Genomic DNA, 23281 nt, shown 5'->3' with positions numbered 1-23281 from the left:
CGGTAGCACCACTAGCAAAGCCTGTCGTCCTTATTAAGCCACTGACAAGGAGGGACTTTCCTAGTACCGTATGACCTCAAAGATTAGCTCCTTCCTGTTTACACTGAATGGCTCTCACTATCAGAAATATCAAATCCATCCAAAGGAACTTTTTAAACCAAGCATAACTTTTAAATTTTGCCTGCCAACCTGAAAAGCTCACCTAGTTTATAATAGTGGCAATTAAAATGTTATCATTAAACTCAGAAGTTATGACCGTGGCAGTTGTGTGTTAAGATTGTTTTCCATGCCTTGCAGAATGGGCAGAAATAAGTGTGCCTTTTTAAACTGATAAAGCTTTTCATTGCTCTCCTCTTATCTGTATTTTCTCAAGGTTTTCTGGAAGACCAAACAATGCTGCTAGTCACGAAGTTGACTTGCGTTGGTCTTAGCATGTTGCCTGATCCAGTGGGACTGGAAGGATTTAGGGATTATTTTAGCACAGGGAGAGCCAGATGTGAGCTCCTCACTTCCATTTTCCTTCCCATCAGCCTGATCCTTCTGCCTCTAGAATGGGTGGCCGCTGTTTCCAGACCCTGCAGAAATGCCTTCCTTGAGGGTTGAGGAGCTCCCCCAAGGAAAGTAGCCGTCACTGGGGTAATGAGCAAGTATCATGATGGCCAGCATCAGGCAGGTCCAGTGTACTGAGCTTCAGAGGTTCGTGTTCAGCAGGTTGCAGGAACAGCCAACCACGTGGGCCTGAGTTAGATGCAGCATTTTGGGAGAACTATTGCCAGGTCTTCACTTCTGATTCCACTGATGTAGCACGTGTTTGCTATGTTTCAAGGTGGGGATACAGTAATGACTAAATGTTGGGCTTTAGGGACTCCTGAAAAACGATATCGAGTCTCAGAATAAGGCTGGGAATGAGTCTGAGGTAGACTAGACACAAACCAAGCGCTGCCACTCAGGATTGTCCGGAGAAACTGAGGGTATGAATAAGGAGGAATTTTCAGACACGTTATGGTAAACCCTGGGAGGAGCTAGCAAGGAAAATTACAAAATTTCTTCTTCCGCAATGAATTCCCTTTATACTGCAAAATAGAATTTTCTTGCACAAAGCAGATAAACTAAATGAACTATCTGACCCTCCTAAACCAGGATGCTCAGGACCAAAAGGACAGAGCAGAAAACCCCACAGGGAAATTTCTTCTTCAAGAGGACAAGAGGAAGGCATTCCTGTTGGACTCAGGGGTGTCAGATTTTGCTGTTTCTTTTAAACCTGAAACAGAGAAATTTAATTTGTGGAGGACAGAAATCCTCTTTTGCCTGCCCCAAATCTAAATGTTTCTTCTCTCCGTTTATAGCACTTCATAAATAACCCATAGCCAAGATAACACTGTGACTTTCTTCTCCCAGCGTTGCAATCCTGTAGCGTCAGAACAAAGACTGTGTGTGTGAGGAAAGAGCTGGAGATATTTGTTTATTGGAAGGGAGAAAACTGAGATTAAAAATTGCAGTTAGCAGGAGAGAAGGTGTCTTCCTTCCTGCTGGCATTGCCCTGTGCCTGCGAGCCAGCCGTGCTCACAAGGAGCCTTGGAGAGGGCTGCGTCCGCCTCTGTACAAGATGCTGAACCAGTGAAGAGGGCACGCGGGCAGGGGGAGGGGCTGCCTCGGCCCTGGGAGGTGGAGGTGCAGCCGGGAACTTGGAGCTTTCGCTTAAACATAAGGAATGATTTTTTCTCATCAACAGTAAGTGCCATTTTCGTCATCAGCTCTGCATAGGGCCGAGGCGCCGGGTGCTGTCCCTTGTGTCTTGCTCTCTGGCTGTGTCGCTTTGGTTACAATAGAAATCACCGATGAGATGGTGGCTGCGGAGTGTTTGTGCTCAGCCATCGGGGGATGGGTTCTTTCCAGCGTCAGCATGCGTGTGGTGTCTGCAGTCTGCCTCTGACAAGCAGGGCAGAGGAGTGATTATGCCGTGTGGAAAATGGAAGTCCTCCGGTGACAAAAATGCTTCAAAGAGGCAATGAGCTCAGATGTGTATTGTAATGCCTCTGCCCCTAAATCAGGGCTTCAGGATCTTGGAGTAATGCATTATTTTGCCATAAGGATGTTTAGTCATGTGAAAAGATACAATTGTACAGGATTTGTACAGTGTTTTTTGCAACTGACAGCTGCCCACAGGTTTGACTGTTTATTTCAGATACTTGAACCATCTCAGGTTTCCTTAGTATTTTTTATATTAGGCATAGGAATTTTTTTGTTCACTTAGGCTGATTTAGGGCTTTTATAATTTAACTGTAGACTCCTGAGCACATAGAGGATAGGACTAAATGGTAAATTATTCCATATGTATAAATTTGACATGTAAAGCCTTCATCATACATTGTTAAGGCTTAGGCTCGGTATGTAGAATGATGCTAACCTGGCTTGATTTTGTTTGTTTGGAAGGAGAGCAGTGTTTATCAATGTTATATTCTCATCCATCGCTAGTTAACAGAAAAACTTTATTTGCCTTGATTGTTTTCTGCATTTTTACCCATAATTACTGCAAAGGAACTCTTGCAATTTAGACTAGCTCTGAGGCATAATCCTTTTGTTTGGTTTCATGGAAAACACTTTGCTTTGGGTCTCCCAATACAGAGCCTGTGAAGGTGGAAAACTTCACTTTTGTACCTAAAAATTTTGCTTTTCTGATTCTCAGAACTGGGATTTAATTCAGAAAATCATGCTGCTTTTTCCTGGAGAAAGGTTATTTGTCGAAATGTCTGTGTGAGAAGTGTTCAGAGCACCGGGTCAAAACCTGGGCAAGTGCAGGGATGGGGGCCGCGGCAGCAAACTGCTCGCAGGTGGTTGACGTCAGGCAGTGTTGAGATTGCTTCTGTGTGCCAGCGGTCTGGTTTCTGAATAGGTTTTCTTCTTTCCAGATACTAACTCGAGATTTCGAATTTTTCAAGAGCAGTATTAACAAGGCCTAACATGTGGAGGTCAGTCGCCTGGGTTGGCAAAAGACAAATGCTTCCTGGCCTGGGACAGGTGATCATTAGGTTACAGCGTCTGCACAGAACAGAACGATGCACACTCCGCAGTGTACCTGATGGGTCCCAGGGTCAGTCATTACCTGATGATCAGAAGAACAACATGTAGACTCCCAGGCATTTGGGGGTGTTAGGCCTCTGGATGGAGTTTGGCATATACCGGCTAAATCCTGGCTGGATGAGTGCTTTGTCACTTCTTGGTGACCTTCTTTTCCTTTCCTCCCACCTTCCCCTCCTCTTTAACTTGCACTGAGTATGCCTGTGATGTGAGTGTCTGTCAGCGCTTCACTGGCCCTGTGTGAAGCCGGGGCTGAGGAGCAGGGGTGGCTTCTAGGCTGGCAGCACACTGCTTTGTGGGAAAAGGGCTCTGATGTGCTCTGGTCTTTACAGCTTTTCTTTAAAAATCTAACTTGGCCGCTTCTTTTATGAAGAAGACAAATCAGACAAATTGGAAGGTATGAGTGAACATCATTTACTCCTTCAACAGCTATTTATTGAGCAACTCCTATGTTGTATTACAGTGTCAACATTACATCAGAATTAGGTGATGACCTCTCTGGGAAGAAGGCCTGTCTTCCAGCTATCTCTGAATCCAAGGGTCTGTGCAGGATCCAAGACAAGGCACGTGGCTAAGTGATTACTGAAAGAAAATCAGGGAGGGGAAACATGGGCAGCATATATTGAGCCTTCTGGCCTCCTCCCCAGCCACCTGCCAAGAGCCCCAGGTTGTAGCATCCACTATAGCAGCTCCTACCCCTCAATGTATCCTGAGCTGTGAGTCCAGACTTCTGGTCATGCTCTCTGACTGCAGCAAAACGATCCTGTACCAACAGTATGTGCATGTTAGTGTGTGTAGGATTATGTGAGAGGATGGGTAGTACTTAGGAACAGCAGCTCCAGACCAGACTGCCCAGGTTAGAATCCTGCCTCCACTATTGACCATGTGACTTGCGTGAGCTCTTTACTCTCTGTGCCTCGGTTTCCTCATCTGTCAAGCAGGGATAATAATATTACCTATCTCCTAGCATTGTTATGAAGAGGAAATGATGCCTATAATCCCAGTACTTTGGGAAGCTGAGGCAGCTGGATCACTTGAGGTCAGGAGTTGAAGACCAGCCTGGCCAACATGGGGAAACCCTGTCTCTACTAAAAATACAAAAATTAGCTGAGCGTGGTGGCAGGTGCCTGTAATCCCAGCTACTCAGGAGTCTGAGGCAGGAGAATCACTTGAACCTGGGAGGCGGAGGTTGCAGTGAGCCCAGGTCGTACCACTGCACTCCAGCGTAGGTGATAGAGACTGTATCTCAAAAAAAAGCAAATGAGTTGCTAACGTGAAGCACAACAGGCCTGGCACATGTGGCCATCAGCGTGGGATACAGATGTTTCATTTTAATGATAAAGTTTATCATTTTAAAACATACACATAGAAATTTTAAAAGAATGGGATGACAGTAGACAGTCTCGTCTTTTATTCCTACACTCCACTGGTTTGTCCTGAGCACCCCATTTTGGATACCAGAGTCCTGGGGAAACCAAGCAAATTATTCCCCCACCTTCTCCATACCCTCTTTGCATGTCGCACACCTAACCCCACGGTTAACAGTTCAGGATCACCACAGCCCTGTGGGTCTGTACCCAGGCAATTGTGTTGCTAGTTAGCTCCCTTCATGTAAACACGTGAATTCTTCGGTGTGTTAATTGCTTTTAAGTTAGAAGAGAGGAAACAAAGAAGGAAAAAGAAAAATATATATAAATAAATACTTGGATTCTAGCCCTCTTCTTTTCAAAATAATAAAGAGGCTGGGATTCTTAGGGTGGAATAGGGTCAGGGGCTAGATAAAGGCCGTGGGAGATTTCATTCTGGGCAGAGGGAGAAGTGGGGAGGGCGGGAGAGCTGTGCAGAGGTCACGAGCCTGAGCCCTTCCCCCACCCGCAGGAAGCTCTCGTGGCTGGGCCTCTTCTCCGGCAGAGCCTTCCAGGAGAGCAGTCCTTCAGGAGCTGCCTGGAGCACTCCTTGTCCCACGGTGCCAGGGGTTCCCAGCTACCCTGCTAGTTGTCTGGAGTGTTCTTTCTGGAACCAGGGCAATCAAGGTGGCAAGATACTGGGGTGAGGAGGGTGTACCCCTGAAGCCATAGGAATGAAGGTGGGATCTAGGTTACAGCTATATCCAGGCCTGGTCCTGGATTCCATTACTTCCTTTTTAATAAATCATCTGTGGCTCTGAAGGGAACGTATCCTTGTGGTGTTTGCGGTAAGAATGTAATTTGGAAAACGGGCATTTATCTCCGAGGCATTCTGCCTTTCACATTCGGTCCCCTCAGCTACCCAGTGAAAGAAGGTACTACTGTGAACACCATTTTTTTTTTTTTTAATATGGAACGCTTCACGAATTTGCATGTCATCCTTGCGCAGGGGCCATGCTAATCTTCTCTGTATTGTTCCAATTTTAGTATACGTGCTGCCGAAGCGAGCACTGTGAACGCCATTTTATAGACGGCATTAAACATGGCCAGGACACAAACCCAGGCTCCGACCACAGAGTCTGTGTTCTTCCATCTCCAGACCACACATCCTTCTTCCAAACTTGCCCTTGAGAATAAAACACTGATGAAATAACTTTGTGAGGTCCAGTGCCATGTAAATAAAGCATGACTGTAGCGTCATGTGATCCAGCGTCCACTCTGTGCAGATGACTTTACATGAAGCCCCTTATTTCAATCTCACCACCACCTGCAAGGTGGGTAATCTTGCAGATTGTGAGGAAACTGAGAGTCAGCGGTTAGGTACATTGCAGCGTGCAGAGCTCTTAGATGGGAGAATGGAACTTGGGTCCAGGTCTGCTTGCCTCCGGAGTTCTGGCCTTCACCTCACCCGATGCTGCCACCTCCCTGAAGCTTAAGCGGCTTTGAGGGTGTACTAGAAATAAGGGGGCTGAGGTGAAAGGACTTTCACTAAATCTTTTTTTTTTTTTGAGACGGAGTCTCGCTCTGTTGCCCAGGCTGGAGTGCAGTGGTGCAATCTCGGCTCACTGCAAGCTCCGCCTCCCGGGTTCACGCCATTCTCCTGCCTCAGCCTCCCAAGTAGCTGGGACTACAGGTGCCCGCCACCACACCCGGCTAATTTTTTGTATTTTTAGTAGAGACGGGGTTTCACGGTGTTAGCCAGGATGGTCTCGATCTCCTGACCTCGTGATCCGCACGCCTCAGCCTCCCGAAGTGCTGGGATTACAGGCGTGAGCCACCGTGCCCGGCCTTCACTAAATCTTAAAAGTAGCTGGTAATAGAGCTAGAAGTCAGTCCCTTGGATTGACTTGGTAAGTTGTAAGATACACATTTTTGTTTTTAATCCACACTTATATGACTACTCCATGGCCCACTTAAGTCATAGCTTCTAGCGGAATGTCCATATTTGTCCATTCAGCAAGCATCTGTGGAGAGCGTCCTGCCCACCAGGCACTGTGGGAGGTGCTGTGTGTGCGGTGGAAACTGGCCGGCTGCAGCCTGGCCATGGCACTCCCTGTCCTGGTGGGTGTCTGAGAGAGTGCAAGGTTAGAGGCAGAGTGGCCCCTGAATGCTTGAGGTACAGAGATCAAGGGGCTGAACCGGTTTTCAGGGCAGGGCAGGGACTATTGAAAGCTTTGAGCATGGATCAGACTTGCCTTCTGGAACTTACTTACACTTTGGCTACAGAACCAAAGGTGGGCAGGAAGTCTAGGGGGCTGAGAGGAGGTTGTTCAGTCAAGTAAGAGGTGATGGTGGCGTGCAGCGCAGTGTTTCCTGAGATTAGGGTCGGTGCCCCCATTTTATCGCTCTAGTGCTCCCAGCCATGGAGCGCAGTTCTGACAGCATCTCCCAACGTAAGTATTGATCAGTGGGAACTTTCCATTGGAGCCATTACTTTTAAGTGTCTGAGATTAACTACACATCCCACAGAACGCCAGGACAGATCCTGGCTCTACTCGCTCTGCTTTAGGACTTTAAGGAAAGCGGTTTATTGGAGCATTTTATTTTAGTATATGTGTCAGAAAAAGATTGTTTTCCCTCAACAGCTACATCACGTCCCCTTGACAGCATGTGGACGCGTACGCCAAGTTGTACTCATGCCATGCGCGTGCTTCCAAATCTGCTCCGTGCCGAGTTGGGCTGGATGGGAGCTGAGGCAGCCTGGCGAGGGAGATCCCATTTAGAACTGCGCTTGTATGCAGATTTCCTTTGCCCCTCCCTTTCTGACAGGCAGAGATGCCCCATCATCTACCCACATGGGCTGGTTCAATGTATACGACTGGGTGAACCCCTCATACTGAAGCGGTAGGGCTTGGCACATGTTCTCTGCTTACCCAAAGGGGAGGGTCCCATGCGAGGCCTTGTGGACCAAATACCACCAAGTGAACCAGGCGTGTAACATCTTTAATCTCCCAGGGTAGATCACCGGCTGCTGCAATCTCAGGCATACCCATGGCAGAAACTGGGCAGAAGTCAGGAGTGGTTATTTTCACTTAGGAAAAAAATGGCTATCTTCTCACCTCTGGAGCCCCAGGAAGATGAACTGGGTCTCAGAGGATCTCACTCTGGGAATGATAGGACTTCCATTTTCATGGGTGGATTAACTCTCCGTCCTTTCGAAAGTCAACAGAGGCAACAGCCTTGCAAAGCTTCACATATTCTCTGAGAACTCGTATCTGGTGACATGAGAGTTGTTCTGATATGAAATCAAAGCAAAATAGATTCTTTCTTACCCTGCAATGCTCTTATTGGAACATTCTTCTACCACTAAGTATTGGGTTTTTGATTTCCATCACTTTTTGTTTGTTTGTTTTGTTTTTCTGCAAATATGTGTAGGGTGAAGAAGTTGAAGGAGACCTTTGCTTTTATTCAGCAGTTGGACAAAAACATGAGCAACCTTCGCACCTGGTTGGCTCGAATTGAGTCTGAGCTTTCCAAGCCTGTTGTTTATGACGTCTGCGATGATCAAGAGATCCAGAAGAGGCTCGCTGAGCAGCAGGTGGGACGATCAAAAATGAGCTCTTGCAAGAGTATGGGTGTCCGCGATGTGCACTGACTCAGGCCTTCCCCGTATATCTGTGTGTTTTCACGTGCTCACATTTCATAACATTGGTTTGCTTTTTCCAGAGAAAACTGACCACCTTTCCATGTTCTTATGTCCATCTCTTGAGTGCTCCCTCCCACATTCATGTAGCTTTTTGTGAAACTGTGTGAATAATGTTTAAGATGCAAACCTTAATCTTGGTGGTAAATAAGGTTTTTTAAATTATGTCCTTTTTTTGACTCTGATCTTTGTTGTGTTTTGTTAATATAGTTTTGAAAGGCAACTAATTGAAAGAAAAGCAACTTTTCTAACCAAGGAAGGTTTTTATGGGATGATATTCTGTGTGTCTGGTACAGCTTTTTAAAAAATTAAAACAAGAAAAGGTATGATAAGGAACATGCTTGGACCAATAGTTTAGGAAGACTCTTAAGAGCTGCAATGCTCTGTGCATTTTTGTTATCAGATATGCATGCCCTGAGCCAATCCTGGAAATTGTGCAGTTCGAAAGCTGCTGCGTTCTGCCAGTGTTTCTCATTGTACCCACCTGGTAGGTGCTGTTTGACATCACTGGTTTATCAAATCCACTTTCCTGATTTCCCTGGTCTCATGGCCACATGCTCATTCTCACATGCAATGCCTGGATTTGTCTTTATTATTATTTTTTTTAATAAGTAAGTTCATCTTAATCTTTCTTTAGCTTTTGTTCACCTCTGTTTTTCTTAGACCTGTGGGCAGATTCTGTTTCGACTGTAGAAGCAGTATGATTCTCAGAGTCGAATCTGTTTTCTTCACGTTAAGCCTCCACCACACACCACGTACCACAGGCGCTTAGAGACAGGATTGAGGGTGAACCTTTTTCACCAGATTCAATATTTGGTGCTACTGTTGACATTTTTTAAGAGATGGCGTCTCACTGTATTGCCCAGGCTGGTCTTTAACTTCTGGGCTCGAGTGATCCTCCCACGCCAGCCTTCTGAGTAGATGGCACTGCAGGCAGGAGCCGCCATGCCTGGCCCTCCCTGCTCTTGACTTTTCTAAGTGCTATTACAATTACTGTTTAAATGATGCCTGTTCTCTGGCTTTCAAGCTAGTATGATTTAGTAATGCTACAAATTAAAAATACTGGTTTTTCCACTTAGCTTTGGAACTTTAAGCATGTCTTTTTCATTGAGGTCATCTAGACTCTGTCTTTGCTTTGTGCAGAAAAGAATATTGATATAAGTATTATGGAATTTTAATGGACATTACAGAGATTTTAATGCCTCTCTCATTGGAGTCACAGCTACTGAATACATCAGTTTTACTTAAAAGTGTGATCCACTAGGATGAATGTCTTTGAACAGTCTGTGAAAAGGCAAGGCCTTGCAAATGACAGTTTACCCTGAGTGGTGAGTTTTTTCAGGTAGATTATATGGAAGCTGTCAGTACCTTTCCTCTTAAAGACTAGCTGGCTAGATTTTGCTGGGGCTGTTGATAGTGTGTTAATTTTTTTTAAATCCAAAGTGTGACAGAACATTAAATTAATTAAATTGCAGAGAATTTGTTCCCAAAAGCATACAATTTGGAGCCACTGCTATTCTCTTAGCCTTATTTCTTCCCATCCTGCAATGGCACATAATTTCAATCTGGTTGATTTGAAAATTCTCTCTTTACAGAATTCAGCATCACCTTAGTGACATTTCTATCCCTTTGTTACTTTAAAAAAAAAGATTAATGGAATTGGTGTTCAGGACTACCATTATTGTGTAGAAGTTAGATACTGTGTTAGTTTTCTACTACTGTTGTAACCAATTACAGATTTAGCAGCTTAAAAACACAAATTTATTATATTTCTGGAGGTTAGAGATCTGAAATGGATCTCTCTGGGCTAAGATCAGGATGTCATCAGGGCTGCGTTCCTTTCTGGAAGCTCTGGGGAGAATCCATTTTTTTTTTGCTTTTTCTGGCTTTTAGAGGCCACCCACATTGCTTGGCTCATATGTGCCCCTTCTGCCTTCAACGCCATCAACATTGCATCTCTCTGTGTCTTTCTTCCTAGTCACATCTCCCTCTAGCTGCCTCCTCTTCTACTGTTAAGGACCCTTAATATTACAGTGGGCCCACCCTGCTAATCCCGGATAATCTCCCTATTTCGAGGTCAGCTGATTAGCAACTGCAATTCCCCATGTAATCTAACAGATTCACAGACTCCAGAATTAGGATCTGGATGTCTTTCTGTGTGTTGGAGGGTGTCATTGTCATCATTCTGCCTACCACAGATGATCTCAGGATACTTTTAGTATTTTTGTTAAAAAGAATAAGTTACAGTGTGTTTATATTATACTAAACTCAGACCTTAAGTACCCCATCCAAAACACTGGCAACAAATGTGTCACACAAAAGAATTATGTATGGGCCACTTTTTAAAACCTTACCTAGTGACCATTTTTGGTCTGGGTTAGAAAACCACCTTACCTGTGTTTACTTTTCAAACTAAATATAATAAATTAATTGCTTCCAAAAATAAGACCTAAAAACATGACATCACCTAGCATTGCCTTATGCAAAAGCCCTCGGCCCCCCAAAGTAGCTAAGAGCCATGATGTCCCTGGATCCTCACTGTAATGTACCTGGTCCGGGAGGGCCAGACCCTCTAAGAGTCCTTTCTGTTTTGCCTTTCCTACATAGAACACCTTTAGGTATAAGGTAATGGGGGTTATTCCTATGGAGTATATCATCTTTAAAATGCACAGGAAGTAGTGGCAATTTTGTGACATTTAAATCACGAACCACTTTCGTTGAAACTTTTTAAGATCCCTGTTCTAGTTTTTTCATTCGTTGGTTACTTGTTTCTCTGTGGGGTGTGCCAGATGGTGGCTTGGAGGAGTTGTTAGTTACCCTTCCATTGGCTAACGAATAGCCCCTGCTGTGGGCCAGCTGAGCTTCACCTCACACCCCCCGAACCATCCCAACACCCCCCTGCCCCACTTGCTACCCAAGCCCTCCCACAGAGACGTTGAGGAGCTGGCACTGGGGTTTCACCCTATATGATTTTCTGTCTTTTCAGCCTGTTTTTTTTCTCCTCAGCCCGCCTTACCTTCTGTTTTTGGTTCCTTTTTATTCTCATTCTTCTAGCTGTGTTCTCTTCTCCATTTTCGGGTCTATCTCCTCTTGCTCTGTACCCCCCAACCCCCAAGTTCCTCCCCAACCTCAGTGTTCTGTGTCACCTTCCCGGGGCAGAAAAACAAAGTGAACAGGAGCCTGTTAGAACTGTCAGCAAAAGTCTTTCTCAATGTTTTATGTTGTTTCTTAAATCTACTTTTTCTCTAGATTGGGACAGTTTCTAAGACCTAATTCTTGTGCAGACTTACATCTCTGTGGATACTAGTGGTAGGATTATTTCAGTTTGCAAAATGTTCTTGTCTAGCACTTAAATGGTCTGCATTTTAAAAGGTAGTCTGTCACTTTATTTTTTATCGTACAAGGTAACTAGTAGGCCATTGTGTGGTGTTTTACATGGTTTTAAAAAAATTTTTGGAAAATGTTTTTTGAAAAGTTTTGAGAAAGTTTTGAAAATGTTTGAGCTTTTTTTTAAACCAAGATGTTGATGGTCTTTTAGAAATTATTGTAGAGCTCATTTCTTTTTTTTTTTTTTTTTTTTTTTTGAGACGGAGTCTCGCTCTGTCGCCCAGGCTGGAGTGCAGTGGCCGGATCTCAGCTCACTGCAAGCTCCGTCTCCCGGGTTCATGCTATTCTCCTGCCTCAGCCTCCCGAGTAGCTGGGACTACAGGCGCGCACCACCTCGCCCTGCTAGTTTTCGTATTTTTTAGTAGAGACGGGGTTTCACCGTGTTAGCCAGGATGGTCTCGATCTCCTGACCTCGTGATCCGCCCGTCTTGACCTCCCAAAGTGCTGGGATTACAGGCTTGAGCCACCGCGCCCGGCAAGTAGAGCTCATTTCTTATGGCCATTTACATTAAATATTAAATCAGTTTTCTTTAGCCGTTTGATTCAATGTAAGCTGAATAAATAATGTAGGATAATTGCAGAGTTTATTAAAATACAGAGCATTCATATTGTCCATAAACTAGAACCTCTCTCTGCTTTTCAACTAGACCTTACCCACCCGGAGCCAGATGAGGTCATGGGCATTTTTCAGTTATAAGTGATAAGTATTATTTATTTAACACCAGTATTAGGGTTCCTAATTTATTATTTTAATATTTAAATGGTATATGTATCTTCTGATTTTAGAAGGGCCCCACGACAGTGCTATGAACCGGTAAGAGTTCTTAAAACTGGAATTTTATTTAGACATAATAACTTTAAAGTTGGTCCTCAAATTGACTCCAGGGAGACTCCCAGCATTCGAGCATAACAGGCCTTCTACCCACACTGCAGAGCTCTAAAGAAATACCCTGCACATTCTTCACAGTGCACACAGGGTGGCCAAGTAGACAACACATCTCTTCTGAATGTAACCTGGTGGTCGTCGTTTGTACTCAGGATCAGTGTTAGGAACTGCCTGATTTAAAATTCGGTTGGCGGGTTGGCATTTTATTCCCTCATATCAACCTAAACACACAACGATCGGAATTGCACATTTATATGAAGAAAAGTAAGAATAGGGGCTGGGCACGGTGGCTCACCCCTGTAATCCCAGCACTTTGGGAGTCTGAGGAGGGTGGATCGCTTGAGCTCAGAAGTTGGAGGCCAGCCTGGACACCATGGCAAAACCCCATCTCTACCAAAAATACAAAAAATTGCTGAGTATGGTGGCCAGCTACTTGGGAGGCTGATGTGGGAGGATCGCTTGAGCCTGGGAGGCAGAGGTTGCCGTGAGCCAAGATCGCACCACTATGACAGAGTGAGACCCTTGTCTCAAAAAAAAAGTAAGAAAATAGTGGTCCCATCTAGTAATATAGTAATAATCTCAAATTATTTAAATATCAAAGTGACCTGGAATGAAGCTTATATTGCCTTTCTGTAGATGGTGACAGCTACCATTTATAATATAGTCCTCTTATTAACTGAAATTTGTTGAGTCCTGGGAACTGGATTTAGTCTAGCTAATAGTGGCTTAAAGTAGTGTAGATTTCAGAAATTGGTATATTATGAAATAATTAAAATGGAATTTAACTTAGTCTTTGCTTTCTCACAATGTAATTTGGATATTAAAACTAATGATGTGGTCTCGTGTCACTCGTCACAGAATTTGGACATCAGGGATGCCTAACTCTTCCAGAATGGCAAAACAAAGAGGTTCCTCATCTCTCTCCCTCCCGGCAGCCCACCCGTGGGGTGCAGCAGTATTACTATCTGATGATGACTAGAAATGCCATGTTTATTCGTAAAGAGGTTTTCCTATGACCTTACATTTTCTCTTCACAAATGTTCCTTTTCCCACATTGGGGATTGCATCACTTTCACCATCAAAGGACAAGACTCCAGAAACCCTGCCTCTCCCCAAGCCACCGCAGCTTTGGCTGGGCTTTATCAGCTGGGGAGGCCAGGTCTGTCTGCCAGAATTCCCCCCGTGGGCTCATGAAGCCCTTGAATGAGCTCACGGGGAGCCTGTGGGCACGCACACTGCTGCATGCACAATTTGGTGTGTGTTTGAAGAGTTCAGTAGCCCATAAAAGGTGGAGAGTTCCTACTGAAGACTCAGTTTCTAAAGACTTCCCTAAAACCAAGTCTAAACTGGAGCCCTTGGGGGTTGGGTGGTATGGAGTAGATGCCATGCATACCCAAAGTCTGTGGGGCAATGGGCTCTCAGCGGTAATGGCGCCACCTGTCAGTGTGTAGAGGACGACGTCCACCACTGTGCCACCCCTCGCGTGGTTCAGTGCGCAAGTCCTAGATGTTTCCAGTGTTTCAACTTTGTGTCAGGTGCTGACAGCACAAGGGTAACACAAAGATGAGAGGGATTCCATATGTACTGCCAAGCCCATGGTGGAAATCCACCCAGGGAAGTATCCCCTGGGCTGGGAGAAGGGAGGGAGGAACGGAGGTCCTTTGATGCTGACCCTCCTGCTGTCACCAAGAGGTTTCTTATTCTGTTGTAATCACAGGATCTACAGCGAGATATTGAACAACACAGCGCAGGGGTGGAGTCTGTGTTTAACATCTGTGACGTTCTACTGCACGACTCCGATGCCTGTGCAAATGAGACTGAGTGCGACTCAATCCAGCAGACCACCAGGAGCCTGGACAGACGCTGGAGGAACATCTGTGCCATGTCCATGGAGCGGCGCATGAAGTAAGAACTAAGCTCCCCCAAATGTCTTCAGCATGGTCAGCCGCACTCAGTACACCCTTCTGACCTCATTCACCGTAACTGTTCTGTTCATTTCACTTAGAAATGCGCCAGGTATTGGCAGAGAAGGCCTAATGCTTGTCAAAGGATTTATTCAAGAAAAATGTAACAGGAGTAATGTCTCTCTCCAGCTCTCCTGTGTGGGGTATGGCTGTGAGCTGGCCACTGTGCTTCTGTTGACCTAGCCAGGTCGTAGTGGAGGCAGCCCTGTCTCCTAGTTTTTTAACCTCTGTGAAGCAGGAGCTCTGAGGTGCTTGGCACTCCCAGACGGGAGGAGCACAGACCAGAAGTGGCGTCTCTGTTATTTCCCAGAAGGGGTAACAGGGTCTCCCCCACTAAACTGTGCGGGTGTCAGGGGATAAAAGAAGGGCAAAAGCACGGGCTTGCAGGGGATGGCTTGTGTTAAGATGCTTTCCTCCCATCAGAATCGAGGAGACGTGGCGCCTGTGGCAGAAGTTTTTGGACGACTATTCCCGCTTTGAGGACTGGCTCAAGTCAGCCGAGAGGACGGCGGCCTGCCCAAATTCCTCAGAGGTGTTGTACACAAGTGCCAAAGAGGAACTGAAGAGGTTTGAGGTAAACGCCTTCTCCATCCCAGTCTTCTGATCATAACCAAGCCTGCAGCGAGCCTGGGAGCTGCTGAAATGACTTCCTCTAAGTGGCCAGCTTCTCCTCACCTCTGGTGAGGGCTGCCCAGTCCACAGCCTGCCCCCAGCTGCTGAGACAGCTTTGCAAGACATTGCGGATGTATGCCAGCTGCTATGCAATGAACTTGAAAGCCTGTTGTGTAGCTGGCATCAGGATAGGTGAATTAGGCCCTCTGCTGCCATTGCAGTTTGGGGGTGAACCCCTGGCAGCAGATCGCTTGGGGTGTGGAAGGGAAGACGGGTGTCATGGCACTCTGCACACTTTGGCTCTGACCCCTCCCGTGTGATGCAGGCCTTTCAGCGGCAGATTCACGAGCGGCTCACTCAGCTGGAGCTCATCAACAAGCAGTACCGGCGGCTGGCCCGGGAGAACCGCACAGACACAGCCAGCCGGCTGAAGCAGATGGTCCACGAGGGCAACCAGCGCTGGGACAACCTCCAGAGGCGGGTCACGGCCATCCTGCGGAGACTCAGGGTGAGCTCCCCCGCGCCTGGCTCGGGTGTAGATTTTCAGGGAGACGTAACGTGCGATGTGCAATGGCAGGCTTGTCACACACAAAGCAGCAGATCGAAGGTTTCACTTCAGGCCTGAGCTGTTTTAACATTCCTCCAACACGAAGCCCAAAGCTGCCAACATTCATTTTTTAAAAGGGGGATTTACATGTGGAGCTTCTTAGGCAGGGCCTGTTGATGAGATTTGTGTTACCAACACACAGCTCTTTTTACAACTTCTATAACCCGTGGTGGTGTGCATGTTAGCACAGAGTCCAGGGCACAGCTTCACTGGGTCTGGAAAAGGCAACACATGGGTCCCTGGAAGGAGCCCCGCTTTGCCCATCTGTCTGTGTTTTTGGGACCCACCAGCTCTCGCACTGAGGATGGACAAGGCACATGAATGCAAGAGCCCCTGTCTGTACTGGGGGGTTGGGGACTGTGATTATCCTCTGAATTTCAGACCCCACAAAGGTTTGGTTTTTGAAGGTAAATACTCACCTTAGATTAATGTCATTCAGAAGACGTGCTGTATAGAACTGTGTGAGTCCAGGTATAAACTGAAGGGACGGTCACAGGCAGGGACTACAGGACACAGTTTTAATTTCTGCATCTGTTCTCAGGGCAGAGCATTGCTGAACCCATTCTAGAAAGATACGAATCTGGGCTTCTTTCTTTTCTTTCTTTCTTTTCCTTTCTTTTTTCTTTCTTTTCTCTCTCTCTCTCCTCTCTCAGGAAGACATTGGCTTTTCTAGTAACCTAGACAACTTCTGTGCATTTCTTTCTGTCTCTCTCTCCCTTCCTGTCTCCCCCTCTTTCTTTCTCCCTCTCTTCTCTTTCTTCTTTCTTTTCTTTCTTTCTTTTTTTTTTTTTTTTGAGACGGAGTTGCCCAGGCTGGAGTCCAGTGGCACAATCTCGGCTCACTGCAAGCTCCGCCTCCCGAGTTCACGTCATTCTCCTACCTCAGCCTCCCAAGTAGCTGGGACCACAGGCATCCGCCACCACGCCCAGCTAATTTTTGTATTTTTAGTAGAGACGGGGTTTCACCGTGTTGGCCAGGATGGTCTCCATCTCCTGACCTCGTGATCCGCCCGTCTCGGCCTCCAAAGTGCTGGGATTACAGGCGTGAGCCACCGCGCCCGGCCCTCTTCTTTCTTGACAAGGTCTCACTCTGTTTCCCAGGCTGGAGTGCAGTGCTGAGATCATAGCTCACTGCAGCCTCAAACTCCTAGGCTCAAGGGATCCTCCTGCCTCAGTCTCCTGAATAACTAGGATTACCGGCATGCGTCACCGTGCATGGCTGATTTTAATTTTTGTGGAAATGGGGGTCTCACTGTGTTGCCCAGGCTGGTTTCAAACTCCTGGGCTCAAGTAATCTTCCACCTTGGCCTCTCAAAGTGCTAGGATCGCAGGTGTGAGCCACCATGCATTAATTATCTCCTGCCGATCTGGCTGTGGCTAATCTGCCTTCGTCTGGCACTGAAGCTCTACCAATCTGAACATCAGCTGCCTATCTGTGAAGTGATAACCTGAGAGGTATCCTTAATTGGAGATGATAAATCTGCTCTGGGTCTTCTTTCTCTGGGAGAACACGTTCAGAATTCTATCAGTGAGGGCAGAAAGGGGCACCAGGCTGGCCTCAATCCTGAGATCAGGGCTTTTCCATCTTGAAACTACTAAATCCTTGTCAAGCAAAAGCTGCCAAAGGCTAATGCGTGAAACAGGCAGAAGGCCTGGCCTGGCCCCTCAGAGGGCTCTTCAAAGGACAGAGGAAAATCACTGATTTGGACTAATTTTAGAATTTCAAACGCTTAAGGACCTTGGAGACCATAATCAACATTCCCACTCTCTCCCTGACTTGCCAGCGTAGACGCTGGGGCTCAGAGAAGTTCAGGGGGCTTGTTGGGTATCATAGAACCAGGACCAGACCCCAGTCTTCTGAACACAGTGCTTCTGGGGCTTTCTGGGTATCCAAGAGGCAGATTTCTCCCTGAATATTTTGGGTACCCTTTTCTTGTGGCCGAAGGTGACCTTGCTGTCTGTCTGAACTCTAGTTCTGTGGTCAGTACAAATGTGATTTCCTCCCTGCTTCTGCAGCATTTCACCAACCAGAGGGAAGAATTCGAGGGCACCAGGGAGAGCATTCTGGTGTGGCTCACAGAGATGGACCTGCAGCTGACCAACGTGGAGCACTTCTCAGAGAGCGACGCCGATGACAAGATGCGCCAGCTGAATGTGAGGGCCGCTTCCCTACCTCTTCTCAAATGAACACACCTTTGCGGGGGAGAGCTGGCCAAGTGCAAATTCCACCCGATACTCTTGAGAGCCAATTTCAGAATTCTTAAAGCAGCCAGGCTACATCCCACCTGTGTACTACCAGATTATCACGTGCAAGGACATTGTTCTTTACGGTCCAGGAGTATTGGTGTCACCAGTGGGGCCAAGAACAGGTCCACTCTCCCATTATTTCTGATATCTGCATGACAGGCTAATCTCACTGTAATTCTCTGCTTGGCTAGATTTTGGAAGAGGTTGAGAAATGGAAATTTGCCTTCCCTAGCATAATGGCACCAGTGAATATTATTGTGTCAGCAAACGCAAATGCCCATTCATGGCTTATTATGGGAAATGTTCTGTTCCCACCAAGTTTTACCATGGCAAGGTCTTTCTCTCACGCCCAATAACGGTAAATGTCCACCCGTGTCAAACTTTTAGAATTATTTTAATTGGAAGAACCAGTGCCCATAAGGAGGGGTAATATGGACAATCATTTTAAATTCCTACAGTGTCATTGTCACTTGGTTAAAAACTAAAGCTAGAGTACTAGGTGAAGGAACAAAATATTGGCATTTGGATGCTTTCTATGGCCCCGTTAGAAGAAACAGGCACTGGAGGCTCAGGGGAACTTTCTTTGAAATCCTTTCTTTCTTTTCTCTCAACAGGGCTTCCAACAGGAAATTACATTAAATACCAACAAGATTGATCAGCTCATTGTGTTTGGGGAGCAGCTGATTCAAAAGAGCGAGCCCCTGGATGCCGTGCTGATTGAGGATGAGCTGGAGGAGCTCCACCGCTACTGCCAGGAGGTGTTCGGAAGGGTCTCCCGGTTCCACCGGCGGCTCACCTCCTGCACTCCGGTACGGGCACTGCCGCCTAGAAACGGCACCTGGACTGCTCCTCAGAGTTGACGTGAGACCGAATTTTTAAAGAATTAGGAGACCGATCTTATAGTGGTTAATTACGGTTTATTTTTTGGTTGAAAAGAAAAGGCTATATCGAAACATTTTAATCTCCACTTTTATTAATATAGAGCCACAATAACTCACAAGTTCCCATTCCCCAGTGGAAAGTATGGCACTTCTGAGGCGCATGCTCTGTGAGGCGGTTTTCAGTATTCCTCAGGGCCGGGCTTGTCTGGCAGGCGTCACTACCCCTAGAATTCCTGAAGACCTCTTCTGGCTTTGATTACATTAGTAACTTGGGAATGTGTTTGCCCTTCCCTGTTTCTTAGTGACTGGAAGCTTTTAGTATTTGTGCCTTTCTGATGCTTTGTTCTCACCTTGGAAGAGACAACACAACAGTTTCAAAAGCAACTTTGATGTTTCCCCAGACGAAAGGCCCTTTTGGGAAGTTCAGGTGGAGTTCAGGCCACTGTTAAAAGTTTACTGCCTTTGTGTGTCTGAAGCTTGAATGACAACCATTGACCAGTACAACTGGCCACTCTTTCTTTTTTGTGTCTCCAACTGACCTCATTCATATGTAGTTATTTCATCAGACATAGCCTCAAAAATTACCCTACAATTTCTCATTATTAAGTGCAGCCACTTAGAGTTGTTTTTCTTAGACTGAAAGAGACATTATGACACAAGCAGAATAGAATATAGACACTGAGCAATTAAGTTGGCGGATAAGAAACCTGGTGCATACGGTTCTTGAAGTTTGAGTCTTACCCAGAACATTCAAATGTCCTTTTCAAAAATGCTCTGATTCTTGGAGGAACCTGCCAGTAACCATCAATGAAACTTTGGCCACCATTTCCTTATCTCCTAGATAAAGTTGTTTAACTTAGATTATCAAACTTCAACTTTTTTTTTCTAAGAAAAAAGAGCTGGAGGTTTGGGAAAATACAGATTCTAGGCCCCACTCCAGATTGTCTAAACTGGAATAACCAGAAACAGGACCTGGGAACCTGATGTTTTTTAAAACTGCCTTACAAATACTACTGGCAGTTATTTTTGGAAACTGCTGGACAGGCAGACTTGTCATGCTCTTCTAATTGTAGAAGCCTATGAGTTGATTAATTCTAACAACTGGATACTTTGGTTTAGGGTTTGGAAGACGAAAAGGAGGCCTCTGAGAATGAAACGGACATGGAAGATCCCAGAGAGATCCAGACTGATTCTTGGCGTAAAAGGGGAGAGAGCGAGGAACCGTCATCTCCTCAGTCCCTGTGTCATCTAGTGGCCCCGGGGCACGAGCGGTCTGGCTGCGAGACCCCTGTCAGCGTGGACTCCATCCCCTTGGAGTGGGACCACACAGGCGACGTGGGGGGCTCCTCCTCTCATGAAGAGGACGAGGAGGGTCCATACTACAGCGCACTGTCAGGTAACAGCTGGGTTCCCAGCACCCTGCAAAGTGACCTGTTTGGCTGTGTTTTTAGCCCTTAACAACACGGCCAGCTCTCGATGACCAAGAGTCCAGCTTGTAGCCAACCCTGACTTCTGTGGTTTCCTGTGTTCTGTCCTGCCCATCTCTAACTACCTGAGAATTGACCACTCTCATCACAGGTGGAATGAAAGGGGAAAAAAATGAAATTCACAATCAGACACCAAGGTTACTCAGTGATGGCTCTGGCTGTCTGGGAGACTCATCAGTGATTTTTTTTATTTTTTATTTTATTTTATTTTATTTTTGGATACAGGGTCTCACACTGTCACCCAGGCTAAGGTACAGTGGTACGACCATGGCTCATTGCAGTCTCAACCTCCAGGGCTCAAGCAATCATCCCACCTCAGCCTCCTGAGTAGCTGGGACTATAGGTACACGCCACCACACCCAGCTAGTTTTTAAATGTTTTGTAAAGACAAGGTCTTGCTATGTTGCCAGAGTTGGTCTTGAACACCTGGGCTCAATAAGTCCTCCCACCTCAGCCTCCCAAAGTGCTGAGATTGCAGGCATGAGCCACCGTGCCTACCCTCCCTTTCGGTTGAGTGTCTCAGTGTCAGCAGGCTGAGCTTCTCCCTTTGATACCCAGTGTCCTGCTTTGGACAGTCAGGAGTTGGCTGGGAAAAAAAAAACTTTCTGGTTTTCAAAATCCTTTTAATTAAAAAAATAAAGGGTAGTTTTCTCCTCTCAGCTGACAATGTTTCTACTGTGTGTTGACTTAATACTTGGGCATTAATCTTCAGGCACCTCCAGTGAGGCAAATGACATTGTTCTTTTTCAGATGTAGAAATCCCTGAAAATCCTGAGGCATATCTTAAAATGACCACAAAAACTTTGAAAGCGTCTTCTGGTAGGCCCCCGCCCATGCATGTCTCAACATGGCAGCATCCTGTGGGCACACTGCATCCTCAACCTCGCTCCCGTGTCGTGTCTGCCTCTGCCTTCTGTGGACACCATGCGCCTTGGTCCTTGTGGCATGGTGTATTTACACTGCCATACTCACCCATAACTGCGTGCTCCTTACAAAACCCCATCATCCAAGCCAGAGCCGTCTCGATGCCAGCCCTCTCCTCCCTTCAGGCCTGTGGAGAGGGGATTTTTCGTGGTGCCTTTTTTGATGATTTTTTTCTGCATCTAACTGAAGTCCTTTGGCATGGGCCAAGCTTTCTTCATGGTGGCTTGGTTTGGAACTGTTTCCTTGCTTTACTGGGATCCCCTGGTGGAAAGGGGTGGGTTGGGGGTTGGGGGGTAAAGGTGCTGATGATTTGCCACAGGAGGAATAAGACCTTCCTTTCCTTGATTTGCAGCTCTAATCTTCATCCTTAGCCCCATCCCCATCTGCCATGGTGGGTCATGGAGAGCCCTGAGGAGCCTTTTGGTTCCCAAGTCCATCCTGACATTCACTCTTCCCCTCACTCCTGAGAGGCCTTCTGCCCTCTTGGTTCCCAGACCCGACCTTGCTGCTCAATGTCCCTACCATGCGAGACCCTGGCTCCAACACGCCACTCATCCCACAGCAAATCATGTTGGTCGTGCTCCATTGTGTACCCATCTAGTGAAGGCACAATGTTGCTGAGTTGCATGACTCTCATCTCATTCTCTTCTGGGACATACTGACATTTTGCAAACATGCATGCTTTGCAAGGAAAGCTGCAGAACTCATTTTCATACTGTAACCTGATGCCATGTCACCTGTGACCTGTTCGGTTGGAGAGAATGGACTCTCGCTTACTGTCTTTCATTTCAGGTAAATCCATTTCGGATGGCCACTCGTGGCATGTTCCCGACAGCCCTTCCTGTCCCAAGCATCACTACAAGCAAATGGAAGGTGACAGGAATGTTCCACCTGTTCCCCCCGCGTCCAGCACCCCTTATAAACCACCCTATGTAAGTCTTAGCTCCACTGGGAGTACAGCTATGTGTGTGAGTCATAGTTACATTTGCAAGATACATTTTGATGTAAACTGTGTGTGTTCACTCCCCGGGCATATTTCGAGTTGGTTTTCTTATGGTGACCATATCTCTGTCGAGCTGTCCATACTTCGTTAGAACCCTGGCAAAACCGATTAGATTTAGAGAGAGCTTTCTGGCCAAAAACAATCTTCGTGTATGTTGGTGTGGTGTAACAGTCATTATTACTGTCGAGTCAGGTGTCTGTGCAAATAGTGAGCAAGCAAGGTGCTGGCTTTCCTGACCTCTCCTGAGCTCTCAAGGCTTTGTCTTTTTGTTGTCTGTTTTGTTTGTTTGTTTTTGTTTTTGTTGAGACAGAGTCTCATTCTGTCACCCAGACTGGAGTGCACTGGCACTATCTTGGCTCACTGTAACCTCCGCCTCCTGGGTTCAAGAGATTTTCCTGCCTCAGCCTCCCAAGTAGCTGCGATTACAGGTGTGCACCACCATGCCTGGCTAATTTTTGTATTTTTAGTAGAGATGGAATTTCACCATGTTGGCCAGGCTGGTCTCGAACTCGTGACCTCAAGTGATCCACCTGCCTCAGCCTCCCAAAGCACTGGGATTACAGGCATGGGCCAGTGCATCCGGCCTTCAAGCCTTTGTTATGTTAACCTTTTGACCATACATCCTATTCCAAAAAATCATAACTTCATATTCAGATTTGATGGTGTGCTGCAGTGGACACGGATTTGATTCCTAGCCCCGCCAATCCATTGCCATTGTACCTGAGGCACTTTGCCTTGCCTCTGAAAGCCTTTCTCAAAGGTCCTCAGAAGTAATGGTCATGATTACTACTCCTGAATTGGTTTATTGTTTATAGCAGTGGCTGTTTCTTCTTAGTTACATTTGCCTCAGCTGACTTGAGTTCTTGGCATGCTCTGGCTAGAGAGCTCCTGGGAGGGCAGCCTAGGGCAGCAGCGAGAGAAATTAAGGAGAGAATATTGTTACATCATTGGAGAAGACTCTGCCTTTGCATGGTCAAATCCAAGTCAGTTGATAATGGGCTGTTTGTGTCCAATTCAGAAACACTTCCTCTTACTTAACAAGCAGGTGTCATTTCTAAAAGCAATAATAAGACGGGGGAACGACCGCAGTCCCTGACCTCTGCTTTACATCCGTGGCTCATGTGGCTTGGCTATCCCTTCCTGGGATTACGCCTGTG

General features: G+C 46.4%; 1 protein-coding gene, 1 long non-coding RNA gene and 1 other non-coding gene across 11 annotated transcripts in view; 1 reads left to right on the top strand and 2 right to left on the bottom strand.

Moving 5' to 3' along the window:
* Positions 1–23281, top strand: part of SYNE2 (spectrin repeat containing nuclear envelope protein 2) — a 389209-nt gene that overhangs the window by 356842 nt on the left and 9086 nt on the right. For 5 of the 9 annotated variants that reach the window (XM_033187766.1, XM_033187768.1, XM_033187770.1 and 2 more), the window contains 9 exons: positions 7860–8022; positions 14118–14305; positions 14788–14938; positions 15302–15484; positions 17599–17736; positions 18444–18638; positions 19830–20106; positions 20948–21016; positions 21914–22053. In XM_033187766.1, the coding sequence (XP_033043657.1) occupies positions 7860–8022; positions 14118–14305; positions 14788–14938; positions 15302–15484; positions 17599–17736; positions 18444–18638; positions 19830–20106; positions 20948–21016; positions 21914–22053 (1504 nt within the window). The remainder of the gene's footprint in view (positions 1–7859; positions 8023–14117; positions 14306–14787; positions 14939–15301; positions 15485–17598; positions 17737–18443; positions 18639–19829; positions 20107–20947; positions 21017–21913; positions 22054–23281) is intronic. The other 4 variants (XM_033187774.1, XM_033187773.1, XM_033187772.1 and 1 more) reach the window with 1 other exon arrangement.
* LOC117069487 lies at positions 3492–11250 on the bottom strand. Its single transcript, XR_004431564.1, has 2 exons — positions 11144–11250; positions 3492–3660 (listed from the first exon to the last, which is right to left on the bottom strand). It is a non-coding gene; the product is annotated as an uncharacterized LOC117069487 (long non-coding RNA).
* LOC117071631 lies at positions 5389–5495 on the bottom strand. Its single transcript, XR_004432399.1, has one exon. It is a non-coding gene; the product is annotated as a U6 spliceosomal RNA (small nuclear RNA).

Source organism: Trachypithecus francoisi, unplaced genomic scaffold (assembly GCF_009764315.1).
Source record: "Trachypithecus francoisi isolate TF-2019V2 unplaced genomic scaffold, Tfra_2.0 Lachesis_group3, whole genome shotgun sequence".
In the NCBI taxonomy this organism is placed as follows: domain Eukaryota; kingdom Metazoa; phylum Chordata; class Mammalia; order Primates; family Cercopithecidae; genus Trachypithecus; species Trachypithecus francoisi.
This window is presented reverse-complemented; position numbering and strand designations above follow the sequence as displayed.